The sequence below is a fragment of the Anopheles moucheti genome, chromosome 3 (assembly GCF_943734755.1).
Source record: "Anopheles moucheti chromosome 3, idAnoMoucSN_F20_07, whole genome shotgun sequence".
Lineage (NCBI taxonomy): Eukaryota > Metazoa > Arthropoda > Insecta > Diptera > Culicidae > Anopheles > Anopheles moucheti.
This window is the reverse complement of record NC_069141.1, coordinates 78,657,838-78,671,679: the sequence shown is the minus strand read 5'-3', so window position 1 is coordinate 78,671,679 and position 13,842 is coordinate 78,657,838. Positions and strand designations below refer to the sequence as shown.

Below are 13,842 nucleotides of genomic sequence, written 5' to 3'. Positions count from 1 at the left end.
CAAAGTCAATATATATTGAGGAAATCATATCTGAAGCATCTGTACCGAACTGATGAGTATCGCATCAGCAAAGCATGATTGAGCAAAATCATGAAAATTCGCATCTTTCCCACCGAAACGAAAAACTTTCGTAGACGTGAATTGATAGCGTTGCTAGTCCTACAATATTCGAATATTTCAGGATTCGTCTACTGCCGGAAAAAGGATCATTTTCGAATTATGCGACGTGGAAAATTTGAAATTTGATTGAAATATTTCAAGTTGAGACATTTCATCATTTTTCAAGCGCTCTTCAAAATTTTGAACGTTTCGAACGGCAGAAACCAGGAATGCCGCCGAAACCAATAAGGTCCATCTTTAAATTCATTTACTTCATCAATTTTGATTGATCTTACCAAAGTAATTTTTAACTCGAATATACATGAAATAGAACATTTTGCACAAAACAAAAATAATCAACATTGGAAAACAAACTGAAGAAGAACGAACGAAAAATTCAACAGTTTGCAAATAGACCAGTCAATAGAGACCTAGTCTTTGCAATGCAGCTAGTGTTCCTTGAACACATTTCTTTCCTTTTTTCAATGTGCAGTCTACTACACAAAAACCGTAACGATTCGTTTCATTTGCATTGAAGTCTTCATCCCGTCGGAACATTTGGGCGGGATTGTGACAAGATTTTTATTTCAAGTCAGCAGAACTTGAACGCTGTGATAAGGTTGCATCGCATTAATGTTTCTCCGGTTAGTGCGTTTTTCTTATCGACGCGTACTGGATTTTTGTTGGATTTGTTACACGCTACAACGCCCACCTATTTTTGCTGGGGGAGTTTCTGACTGAAAGCAAACGGACCACCTAGACAAGGTTTTTATTTTACTGCTGCGAATGATCTTACACACGAAATTTGCGGTATTTCTTAGTAGTACTTAGTTGCCCGTTGGTGTCGCTTTTCATCCTCCTTTGCTGCCTTATATGTACATGCTGCTTTAAACATTCTCCACATGGCGCACGGGTACTCGAGAACGTGCTTTGTTGATTTTTTTAGCTGCAGTTACGTGTGTTTTACGCAACGGCATTTACTAACTGCCTACTGGCCGCGTATGTAATGCCATCATTTTTAGGCATCTGGCTGTCCACCTCCATCCAGCACTTCATTTAGATCCTATCTAGTACTTTACATTTGCGCCACCTGCACACGCGTGTTCCAGAATGTCCCAGGACATTACACATTGTTGTGTTTAACGTTTGATACAATAACTTCAACAATTGCAATTATTGTATTCACACCACAAAGATAAAGGTATGGCAAAAGGGTGACACACGTAATATACATTCTTCATCTGACGAAATTAGAAGAGATTTCTGTTTCCAGCTGCTCTTCATCGGTTGAAACGTTTCACTAGTTAGCAAGAACTAATTCTCCCCTGAGAGAACAAATCAAATGAGAGGATGTATGAGTGTTTTTTGTATAAGAAACTAATCAATTTTAAACGCATAATTTAAACGTCCTCTAATCCTGCAATGACTGATTATAAAATCCCTATCTTATTGTTTTCCCACAAACTCTTTGTCTCTGTTTTCGATATGTTCGTAATTTGCTTTCGGGTTTCAATTTGTAATTAGTTTTGCCGTTGTCAAGTTTGTTTTTGGTTTTGATTCTTAATACCCTACGCTTAATCATGTTCGCTGCACGAAACAGTAATTGATAAATTTTGTTAAATTTCCTCTTTGCGGAAAAGCGACGAACCTTTATAGCAAACCGCATGGGTCTAGTCGCATTCATCAGTTACATTTTCGTTCGTTTCATGTGTTAAAAATAATATCGTTAAGTACCGCGTGTAAAATCATCAACATAAATTTAATGCAATGCAAACAGAACCACCTCTAGGCTGTAAGTACTGGCGTATTATCAGCGTTATTGGGTTTTGCTAATTTTGTTTCCGTTCCGTTCTCGCAACATACGCCGCCTAAACCACCAAAAACTGTTAAAATATCGTGCAATTGTATGCTTTACATTCAAATTAAACGAACATTGGCCATCGACTAACTGCATGTGTGTAGTCGCATAATATTACACCTTTTGTTTTGTTGTACTAGCGAGTGGAGTTAGATGGGTAAAATAAAGGAAAAAATAATAATATCACTTACATAGTTATGGCTAGATGGCTGCATTTGTTACTCCTGTATTATCCAGTTGCGTCGCTTCATTCAAAAGCAGATTAGTCCCATCCGGCATTCTGCAGTAGCAGCAGAACTTCATGTACCTGACGACTCGATTCAAGCAGTAATTGTAATACGATAGAAAATATCGTACGAACGTCAAAAGCAATTGCGTGATGCAATCAACCGCTTAAACAATGTAATAATCACAAGCTCAAGAATTTAGCTGCGAATGAGTTGTTGCTGCTGCCAAAAGAAGAACGAACTCTGAGGTATCTTCCCTAGTATGTAATTGATTCTGTCCTTCCACGCCGGTAATAACTCTCCAGCGGAATGAATTGTCAAACTGAAAGCTATCGAACACACGATGTAACGGTGATCTAACACAGTACCATAAATATTCTACGAGAGCAGTAAGGCATCTCTCGACAAGAACTAACTTTACATATGCGCACAACATAATCGTAACGAAGGAACCCACGTAATACTAGCAAAATATGATACACTCTTCTCACATCACAGCGGTTCATATGGACAGCGGGAAACATCTGACTGACTGACTCATCTGGCCTAACGTCTAAGCTTAAAACCTTACGGCATTAGTGCATCTCGTCTGGGACACCCATGTCCACGTGATACTTTTTACAAGCTGTACAGTTAATATGCTTAACTACTGCTGCTGCCTTACGCTCTCTTTTACCCGCATTGTACCCGCACACGATACCACACAACGCTCGTGTTTTTATCTAAAGCAGTGGAATACACACACGCCATTCGCGTCCCTTAGGCATCCCGTCAGCATCATCACGTTCGTTAAGACGTCACGGATAGATCCTCCTTCAGCCACTGCGGGATTGGACGTGAGCCTAATTTCTTCAGCAACTTCACTAGCGCCTGATTGTGGATGCGATAGTACCTTAAAAAGAAGAACAGAAAATACACCATTAGTGACCGCACATTAAGCTGCCGCACACGGCAGCGCCCTGCTTACTTTTGGAGCATTTTGGCACTCCGATCGTCCATCGGTGGATACTGGCGGCCTTTCGACTTGCCGAGACATTTGTTGCGATTATCGGACACCACCTGGCAGTAGAAACCCTTCTTATTGTCGAAACGCAAATGTCGGCTGTAATCGTACGGGGGTAGCTTTAGGAAACGCTGCAAATCATTCATCACCGTTACCGGGTTCGATTTTAGCTGTTCCCCATCGATGATGTAGAGCTGCTGTTGTGGATAACAGGCGAGCCATCGTTCGAGATGTTGTGCGTACTTGCCCGGATTCAGGCAACGGTTGCGCAGATCTCGCAATGCCTTCGGTTCCGCTTCGGAGGCAGTAATGACCTGGAAGGTAGAAGGTTTTGATTAGCAATTGAACTCTACTGTGCTTTTCAAAACAAATACCTGATAAAAGCTGTAGTTGTTCGCTATCGGATCTCCGTGGGCTTTGATGTGCTGGTACCAGGAATAGGCTCGTTTGGCGGGTGATATCAGTATGGTTACCAGCTGTGCCTTCGGTAGCAGTGCGTGGGCTCGTTTCGGCACCAGTTCCCCGTCGAAGTAGGTGGCAGACTTTTCGAACATGAACTTATCATCCGTATCATTCGGCTGCAGGGGGAAAAAGTTCAGATACCAATCTAACCCACGGTAATAGTTGTTCCCGTTGAAAAATTGAATCTCCTCAAAGGTGTCCGAGTTTGGAAGGTTGCTCGCGACTGCTGGATGCATGCTCAGAAACGTATAGAACGCCGTCGAGCCCGTTTTCTGTGGTCCGAGCCCCAGCAACTTGGGCAGCGTAGTGCGTCGCTTGTTACCGGCCCAGATTTTCGCGTGCCGCGGATCGTCCGCCGGATTGCCCCAGATCGGGTCACGCTCTTCCGGGTGCAGCTTGAAGTACAGCTCGCCCAGCTGTAGCGGCGGTACGGACGTCAGCTTCAGATTGGTCCAACAGCGCAGGAATTTAATAACGGACTCGAACGTGTACAGTGCCAACCGATCGTTGCCGTAGTTGGACATGTGCGTCATGAAGATGTTGATCGGGTTGTACACGATTGTTTGAAACAGTTCACCGCCCCGGATCGATTCGTCCAGCTTGTCGCGCCCACCGGGATAGCTGTCGATGCAGATCGTGTGCGTAAACAGACCGCAAGTTTGCCGGGGCAGTACCATAATGTTACGATGGATGAAACCACGGCGTAGCCGAGCTGGTCGAAGATGCGGGTACTCCTCGGTTGAGGTGACCTTAATGTTCCATACCTTCTTCCAGGCGGTGTACAGCAATTCGTGTGCAGGATAGACACCCGAATGATGCGGCGATACCGAATATCCCGAATCGGTCGGTATGCCGTGCTCCTTGGCGAAGTCTTTGTTCAGCATCATGTCGTTCATGAGCTGCGTCACGTTCTCGTACAGATGCGGTTGCTGATGGTTCCACATATGCGAGAACCAGTTGAACTGGGCTACGTTACGCAGCAGCATATCATCGCCGAGATTTTCCTCGTGCGTCCCATGATGGAAGTACTTTCCGGAGAAACCCAAATTGAACCGGAACCCGGGCACCATCTCTCCGATGCGGTTCTGCGTTGCAATCAGTGCGTGCACATCGTCCGGCTTCAGCCGCGTTCCCTTCTCACCAACGAAGATATCGTCTATGTCGATCAGTATGAACCGGTCCAAGTTCAGGCTGAGCTGTCCGTGGCTGAGGTACGAAAGCGAATCAAGGAACAGCAATCGATGCAGCCAAAATTTCAAACCCGAACCGAACAATATTCGCTGGATGCCGTCCACCTGACCGTGGTCCTGCAACACGGTGGCCAACGGAGGCTGTGCAACACCATCCGTTGGGTAGTCCATCACATTTTTCTGCGCCCATTCGAGCGGCTCGTACCCGCTGTGATTGTGCTGAAATATTGCCCAGTCGTTCCCGGGCAGCGGACCCCATGCGGTATCACCTGCACGCGTTAACCGAAGGACGGGCGAGCCAGGATTCAGGCTCGCATCGCGTAACCGCAGGTTCGTATGCACGTACAGCGGAAAACCGCGCAGCTGTGCACCGACCAGCGTTTCCTCGCTCGGGCTCACGAACCCAATGATGCCGACCGAATAATCTCGACAGTATTTGTCTAGCAGCTGCCGGTTCCAGTTGTCCATGTTGAGATATTTGTCTAAATTTTCGAACACAATCACGCCGTATCGGCCCTTATCCTGATTCGTCAGTACCGGCAGGCTTTTGCCGGCAACTTCTACTTTGTACCTACGGAAGAAGAAAAAAATAGAGATGGAAGAGCTGTGTTATTAACATGATTCGTACAGTTAAATGCAGTTCATAAAATAGGAAGGTTGACCAGTTAATCATCGTTTTCCATATATTTGTTTTAGAGTTGAAATTTTCCATATTTAATTACTGATTTAAAGCTATTATTTATTCTTATCTTAGCTTAGAGAAAAATATCTTAAAGATCTCAAGCGATTCAGGAGTATAATGACTATATCTACTAAATACACCAACTAAATGACGAAGTTGCAGCCCAAGAAATTCACTCATCGGCTTTCGAAAACGTATTCGTTAGTGTAAAGGAATTCGTTACTATTCGAAACAAATAGTGACAAAATTCAACACAAAAAAAGATTTTTGATTTCAAATTTTACAAAAATTGTCATAATGTAACTTATTCAAAAATAGGCTCTTTTAGGATTGCATTAGTGTGGCCTTCAATTTATTCAAGCTTTTCCCATACAAACATACATTGTTTAGTATTCATTACTAAACACTAATTACTTTACACTAATGCGATGATTACAAAAAGCTTTTACTAGGCTGATACAACCCACTTTCGATAAATCTTGGTTTAAAAACTTATTTTTAATCATAAAATTCCATTTGTCCAGTTGTCATTAAGGTCCAGTGAGCGTTTTAAAATTAATGCACAGAACGGACCGTGGCGTTGTGTTTGTGCATTCTGACACGATAATTCACCATTTGTGCTCGCTTTGCCGACTTTATCAACCGAAATGGCGAGTGGCTCGGATATGATTTATGCCACATGCCACCCCCGCTTTTCCCTTCCATTCATAATCGAGACAAAACATATTAATCTTCATTCGTATGGTCAGCCTCGCATTTGCAGCCCAAAACTTTCTACCTGCGGCAAAGCTCGGGAGGATGCCATGCAGATGAGACCGACCCGACGACCGATTTTGCGGCATGCGGATGCGGTTGAGAGCCCGTCGTGGCGCGCAACGTTCCATCCGCCCATATTAATGACACTTTCACCGAAAGCCCATCTCAAAATTACTTTCCGGCTGTCATCCCTTTTGCGGTTCCGGACAAGCAAGACAACCATCTTGAGACGGGATTGGCGAGGTTTCGGGTATAATCTTTGTGCAGAACGGCATCTTCATGTTCACTTTGACGCATCTTTGTGAGCGGTTGGCGGACCGAAATGCACAATTAATTCAGCAGGATACCTATTTTTGCACATGTTCCCCGTTGGCTTTATCGGGCGAAGCATCATCGCCCGTTGAAGATATCCGTTGAACCGACCACATCCCGACGAGTTGGGAGGGAGGCAGAAGTTTTCCTTTGGTTTGAAAATTACGTCGTACGGACTGGTATTAAAATGTCTACTGTCGTGCGTGCCGTTCGTCGTCCTTCTGGCCGGTTGCCCATCCAGCAACGGCTCTATGATTCAGTGCCGCAGTGTAAGTTCGTGTCGTATGCCATTTCAACGCACGGAAGTCAACATTGTTTGCCCATGGAATAATGGTCTGCTAGACTGACTGGAATGGTTCTTTCCTAGTGCTACGGTGGACCTTCGGGGACTACATCATAGAAGCGGCAAATCTCGAGGCCATTGGTTGACCATAATTCTGGCCGCAGGCACAATACGAGCTCCCTGGTGAAAGGGAGATGTGCCAAGCGGGAAAATTCATATGGGCGGAAGCATCTCATAAATCCTGGCCGAGATTAACTGCGTACGAGTGCATGCCGGGTACTCATTTGTATTCGGAAAAGTAAGCACCACTAAATACATTTTAAATCGTTTACCAACCACTTGACCGTTTAGAATAGCAATAAAGCTTTCCCTATGTTGGGATAAGCGGACATTTGAAGGAAGAAAGTAAAAGAAATTTAAACAAACTGTTGAAATAATGTATATGACATATAAAATCAAAATAATTCATAACTAACAAATAAAGAAGAAGTGAAAACATACCAAAAATAGAAGAAAAATAGAAAAAATAGAAATAGAAGAAGAACAAAAACAGAAACAAATTCAATATCCAAAAATAGTAAACAAACAACAAACAATATTTACCACTATAGCTATAAAAAACAAAACAAAACAATAAAAGAAAGAAGAGAATGAAACAAACAACCCAGCTGAAGGGGTTGGGGATAACATTGCTTTATAAAAAGGCCCGCTAGGAACAGTTGACAACAACCGATATAATCCGTCTCGTGTAAAGTAACACGGTAGTAAAATGTCCATAAAAATCTATTTTTGTCCCGTGATAACGTTGTAGCGGCGAGAAAAACGAAAGGAGGTGCGCGTATTTAATACGGCATCGTAAACCGCTCGAAAGGGCGCTCGCAAATTAATGCGGGCTACAAAAAGTGCATGTTATACATCACGGTAATAAAGAAGCTTTTTAGTGTTGAACAAGCGGCCAACATAGCGCTTTGGCCGGTCAGTCGCTTGGGTGGGTTGGTGGGCTATTCATCCTAATGATTGCTTACCGACACATTCATCTCGCTCATCACTTTATGAGCCTTTTTGGGTGGACATTGGATGGTATGGAGAAGAAGAGAAATAAAACACCAATATAAATGGAAAAAGCGACAGCAAAAGAGAAAGAGTGAAAGGAAAAACTATTGAAAAAAAAACTAGTAGCAGCAACTGGGAAAGTTCTATCACCGGTGGATGGTAGGATGTTGGGTGCCGGGTGGAAAATGGTGTTGTCATTGGGAAAGTTTTGATTTATTATTATGCTAATTGAGTGCTCGCGCGTTGGCGCCTTTTTTCATCACTAAAAAGCTTTCTTTCCTCCTCCCCCCTCCCCCCCACCCCCCTTTTGGAGGAGGGGTGGAGTTTCCTTTTGGACAGAATTTTCACACCTACCCTCGGCCCGTTGGGAGACGACAAAGACGGTAACGGTGATGCAGCTAAAAGTGAAACTCATGTCCGTGAGCAAAACGAACGCAGGTCCTGTGCAGGCAAGATGATGATGCAAAGTGTAGGCGAAGGCGAAACAGTGCTCAGTGCTTTAGAGAAATGCGTGAAAGTGCATGGAAGCGGATCGTTTCTTTCCGCTTGCCAGTGTGCTGCTCGCACTCGCACCGGGGCGCGTGGTAGATTTATGTTAATTAAGTAGTTCGTAATTAATCACACCTCGCCCTTGCATTGAAGGGGGCATTGAAAGTGTGCTCCGGTGGGGTTGATGTATTTTGTTTTGTTTTGAAACCATCGGAACAGTTGCTTTGTTCGTGGTAGCGCCCTGATGGTCGGCTGGGTCGGGGAGGTCGTTATTTTTCAAAATCAACGCTTCAAAGTGATTTGACGAATTTTAGTACATTCGAACAAGAAGAAGTTTACAATTTTGAGATAAAAAGAGAACAATGGTTAAGAAAGGAAGGAAAATTTCGACCAAGAAATGCAGATTAATGAACAAATTCATAATAAATACAGTGTGGAACATAACTATAGGAACAAAAGTATTCAAAAGTATATATAGACAAAAGTATATGTAGACTTTCTGTATTTTAGATATATTTCGTATTCGATTGCAAACTTCGATATTTCATTAATAAAGAAGAAATTTTTATGTATAGTTCTTGTAATGTAATATACGAAATTTTAATTAAACAAACGATATTTTTTTCACAAACTCGTATTATTACATGACAATTATAGATAATATTAATTGTTTGTTTGACATATTAAAGCAGCATTCTACATAAAATATGCTTCAGTCTTTTATCCTTGAGAGGTTCACAATGCAACATCAAATAGAAAGTGCTTTGTGCCTGCAAGTAAAAACCAAGCTGCATACATCAAACAATGCTCTCGGTTTGAAGCTTGTACATTCAAACTATTGCAAACCCAGGAAGAAAAGCTTCTTGTCGCCTTCTATAAAAAACACACAACACATACACATCGGACATATCATTTTTCACGACAATCTTCATTGCCAACGTACGAAAAAGCTCATGTCCATCCGTCCAAGTGGTACCATGATACCAAAAAAGGAAGGCATGCATGGGACACATATCTATAAACACTCACGGACGAACTGGACAGCTTACACAATGCTGCTATAATGCTTGCGTGTTATTGTCGCCGCTGTGCTGCGTATCGGGCAAAGCACGAGGAAAAGACAAACGATGTCCGGGCAGCTTAAGAAAGAAAATAGCATGTACCGGCGAAGGGTTGCCGGAACATTTGGTTTCGGAACGGTATTTCCTGGTGGTGGGTGGTTTGGCCGGAGACAAAATATGAAATATAGATTTTACTAAACATGTACTCATGTGCTCGTTTTTGTACAATATCGTATTGCTTTGAGTGGATGGAGCACACGATATAAGTGTGCTGCTGTAATAACGCAGCATTTATCACCCAGGATGCCCAAGAAAAGTGTTGAAGAACAACATACAGCCGCTACATTTGGGTATCCTTAAAAACAACTATTACATCAGTGGCAGGAAATTGTCTATTAATTTCATACCATAATTGTAAGCTAAGATCCTTGAAAAGTGTTTCTTCTGAGAATCCAATTTTGACTTTGTTTTTAATGAACTCAGTAGCCACAAGCTTAACTATAAAATAATATATTTTATATTTAATTTAAAACAATCATAAGGGTTTCACCACCCTTTCTGCTCTTACCACCCAATACACATCGAAAGATTGATGATCTTTCTTCTGTTTCCCACCATTAATCGTGTGTGATCATACGAGCTGTAAAGTCGACGCAGCATAACAATAGCATAAGAAGGAGAGAAAGATATCATACAATTTGCACCACACTACACAGAGCACAGCCTGCTGATGGTCACTATTACCAAGACCATTTCGTTGCATGGCGACGGCATGCGGGAAGTTTAGTGCATTTGGACGAAGAGAGAAGCTGAACCAAAACAGAACCCATGTTCAACAATCTCATCCTAAATGACACCACCCACGGGCAAATGGCACGTGCACGTGTGATCTCGTGTAACGCTGAACGCTGAAAACCAATGCATCAATGCATCTCGTACGGGGTCCGGGTCGATTGTGATGCAGTCAGCCGGAAAGAGACCAACAATTCAATTACAGGGTCTGCCTTATCAATATTATCGATCGCTTATGGTCGTGTCACTGAAGAAGGCAGAAACATTTTTATTTAGCTGCTTTGGCGTGATTATGACGTTACGCTGGTTATTATCGGTACGATGCAGCACGATGTAATATAGAGAAGATTACCTTTTTTCGTTGTGTTGGGTCACGATAGCCCGATCTAACGGCTATGACAGGTGACATCTCAATTATTTTATTTTTAATATCAGAATTTAATGTCTTGTTTTTTAAAATTATACTTCCAATTTAACGTAATAGAATTAATTAGGAAAAAATATCCTTAGGTCCTTAGAACATTCCGTTATCTTTTTATGGTGATATATCCAATGAATACCAAAAATATTTTTTAAACCTATTATCACACATTTTTCGTGCTATTTGTGTGACGAAAAGCATGATAAATCGAATTATTAAGGCTCGCACCGATAATCCCGGTGATATAAAAGGTTGCAAGGACGACCTAGTCTAGTCTACCCGCACCGCTGACCAACGCAATTTTGATGGACCGGAATTAAAATCCAATCAGCAAGCGAATGGTTCCACAATTCCTGGTAGGCGCACTATACGTGAATCAACAGTGCCGGTAACGGTAACAACGCACACCATAGCAGGACGATCCGACGATGGGCGAAAAATTAATTCCACTGCAATGTTTTTTAATGGAGTGTAAAATCCGTGTACCCACGCTGATGCAGCTTCACAGCTTAATTGAGTGATGTAAACGTGCATAAACGCGGCAGCATCAGTGGGGTCAAGCAGGGGACCGGCCGGCCGTGCGTGGGTCATTATGATGATGATGTTTGGTCACGGGAGGTGAATGTTGATCCGTTGCTAAGGGTAATAAAAGGGAGTGTTTTGTTCCATGCGATGGTTCATACAAAAAAAAACAGAAAGGTGGATCATAACGAGATCAACAAATCAGAAATATGTTTGCTCTCGCGTGTGTGCAATCAGCCGGAAGCATACGGTTAAGTGCATTATTAATAGGTAGAAGTAGGGATTGTCCAAACCCTTTTTTTTCGCACGTGTAAACTATGCAGTGAAGCTTAAATGAATTTATATTTTTTAAAGCAGCAATCAGGCTCTTAAATTTTATGCTGACTGAATGCTTAATGCTTGAACTTTACTGGTTGACAGTTTTTAATTATCGATCGAATTGCAATAATATTAGTGATTCAGTTTGTTGTTTTATAAAATTGGATTTGATGCGATAGACATCGTAAAATTTAATAAACCTAAAATCCATTTCTTAAAATATACATTTTAATGGGTTATATATGAAAATTTCTTAAAAATCGTTAAACAAACTTGAAGAATAAGATTCACGTAATGTCCAACAAAATAGTCATACAACTTAGAACTCCACCAGACCCGAGTTTAGAGGAATTATTAAACATAATCTACTAACTATAACAATTGCTTAAAATAATCAAGAATAAATGTATAATTTCAACGAGCTTTCATTAACAGTTTGTTTGCATGTGTGTCACATTTGTAATATGAGTGGAACTCATCAAACAACTTTGAAGAAATAGCCTGTTTTGACACTTTTCGAGCACAATAAAATCCGAGGATTTTAGGTATAGAATATAAGTTGAAATTCGAAAGCTATATTAGCTTGTCGACTTGTAACTAGCTACTTTAACCACATATTAAAGGTATGATAGACCACATTATCAAATTAATGGTACACATTTAGGGTCTCAAACATTTATTGTGATTAGACAAACTTTCAAGTTTGAATATTCCAAAAATAATTTGAAAAAATATATCATTCACTCTTCCCCCTTTCCGTGACAGTGTATATCTCTTTGTAAACACTGCCGTGACCAGGATTCGAACCTGGGTTACTACGGCCACAACGTAGGGTCCTAACCACTAGACGATCACGGCTGTTGGGGTTGTTGAATTCTCCAGTTATTCGTTTCCAACAAAAGACTCCCTTAAAAAAAAACTCCACATGAAATTGCAATCCAATGCATCGATCGAGGCCCCGACATGAAAGTAGATCACGCTTAATAAGCCCCGGAAAGGTGCATAAAGAAACAGTCGATAAATAGCCGAAAATAAGGGGGAGGTAAGACATACCCGCCACCAATTTGAGCAATCGCAGCACCAAACGTAACATCAATCCATTCACACATTCCTCGTGGATTGGTTATAAAAAAAATCCGTCAGCTTCCAATGGGTAAACCGCACTGTAATTGACTTCGATCGGGCCGGTTACGGCTTTAAAGAGAGGCTTCAGTAAATTGAAACTGAAAACAGCTGACTCGTTGGTTGGTACGTTTACGAAAAAAAAAAACCCCAAAGGTAGAAACCATACCACATTGGCACGCCAATTCAGGCCAACTCATCATTATGCGCTCGTGTACGGCTTGTGCACCTGATTCGCCCACCGGTTTGCGCTCGTCTCGCTTCCCGTGGAGCCACGGAACCAGCGCCAGCACAAAAACCATCATATGCTTGTACGAAAGTCACACGAACTAAATCGGACAGCTGTCAGGTGAGATTGAGATGGCTTTTAACAGCCATTCCACCGTACGCGCGCCGCACGGATCGCAGAAATTGCGGAAGTTCCATATTTTATTTTTAAAATCCTCCACCTTCCGCGTGTGCACCGGTGGGTCCCGTACAGCACGAGAGCGTTGGCCTGACAATGACAGCAGGCCACCTTTTACAACCTGTGGTTGCCATCCTGATGTTGCCCAACATTACCCAGCGCCTTTATCCTTTCGCGAAGGGGCTCTGCACCGTGGCAGAAACTTGGAGCGTAACTTTTAATATCACCGATCGACGTGGTTTACATGGCAGATTTCGAATGGGAGCGAATGGGTGGTGGTGCCGGGAACCGGAGATGGTTTGTAAGTTTTTCCTTTCCAGATCCTTCGCTCTGCTACGGACCAACCAATTTCCAACAATCATCTCTGGCAAATGCAAGCCACTTCTTTCGCGTCGTACGTCGTACGCAAAAGCGCACATGAAGCCGGAGAGTTTTAAAGGATGCGAGCAACGAACAAAAAAAAAAGAAAGAAAGCTGCAAGCGGGTGGATATAATGGGTTCCCGCGTCTTCATCTTCCTAGCTGACAAAGAAACAGACGTCCCAACCAGCCGCAGCAGGTGAGCTATAAAAGGTGAAAGTTGAGAAATACAGGGGAAAAAAAACAACTAGGAAAGCACAGAAAAACAATGTTAGAAAATTGCAAAAAAGGATATAAAAACAAAGGAAATAAGGATAGTGGAAAAAAGCACCGATGTAAAACACAATCCAACCAAGTGCACTAAATAATATTATGAGATGCTTCCGTGCTTTTTTCCTTGGCCTTGGCAGTAGTGTTTTATAGCACT

The 13,842-nt window shown here is 42.3% G+C and overlaps 1 protein-coding gene and 1 non-coding gene across 2 annotated transcripts in view; both read right to left on the bottom strand.

The window, feature by feature from the left end:
• Nucleotides 1–656: 656 nt before the first annotated feature.
• Nucleotides 657–13,842, bottom strand: part of LOC128301778 (bifunctional heparan sulfate N-deacetylase/N-sulfotransferase) — a 47,059-nt gene continuing 33,873 nt past the window's right edge. The window contains exons 3-5 of the mRNA XM_053038408.1: nt 3,562–5,410; nt 3,152–3,501; nt 657–3,076 (exon numbers count right to left, since the gene is read on the bottom strand). Coding sequence (XP_052894368.1) covers nt 2,974–3,076; nt 3,152–3,501; nt 3,562–5,410 — 2,302 coding nt within the window. The 3' untranslated portion in view covers nt 657–2,973. The remainder of the gene's footprint in view (nt 3,077–3,151; nt 3,502–3,561; nt 5,411–13,842) is intronic.
• Nucleotides 12,315–12,386, bottom strand: Trnah-gug (transfer RNA histidin (anticodon GUG)). The gene has a single exon. It is a non-coding gene; the product is annotated as a tRNA-His (tRNA).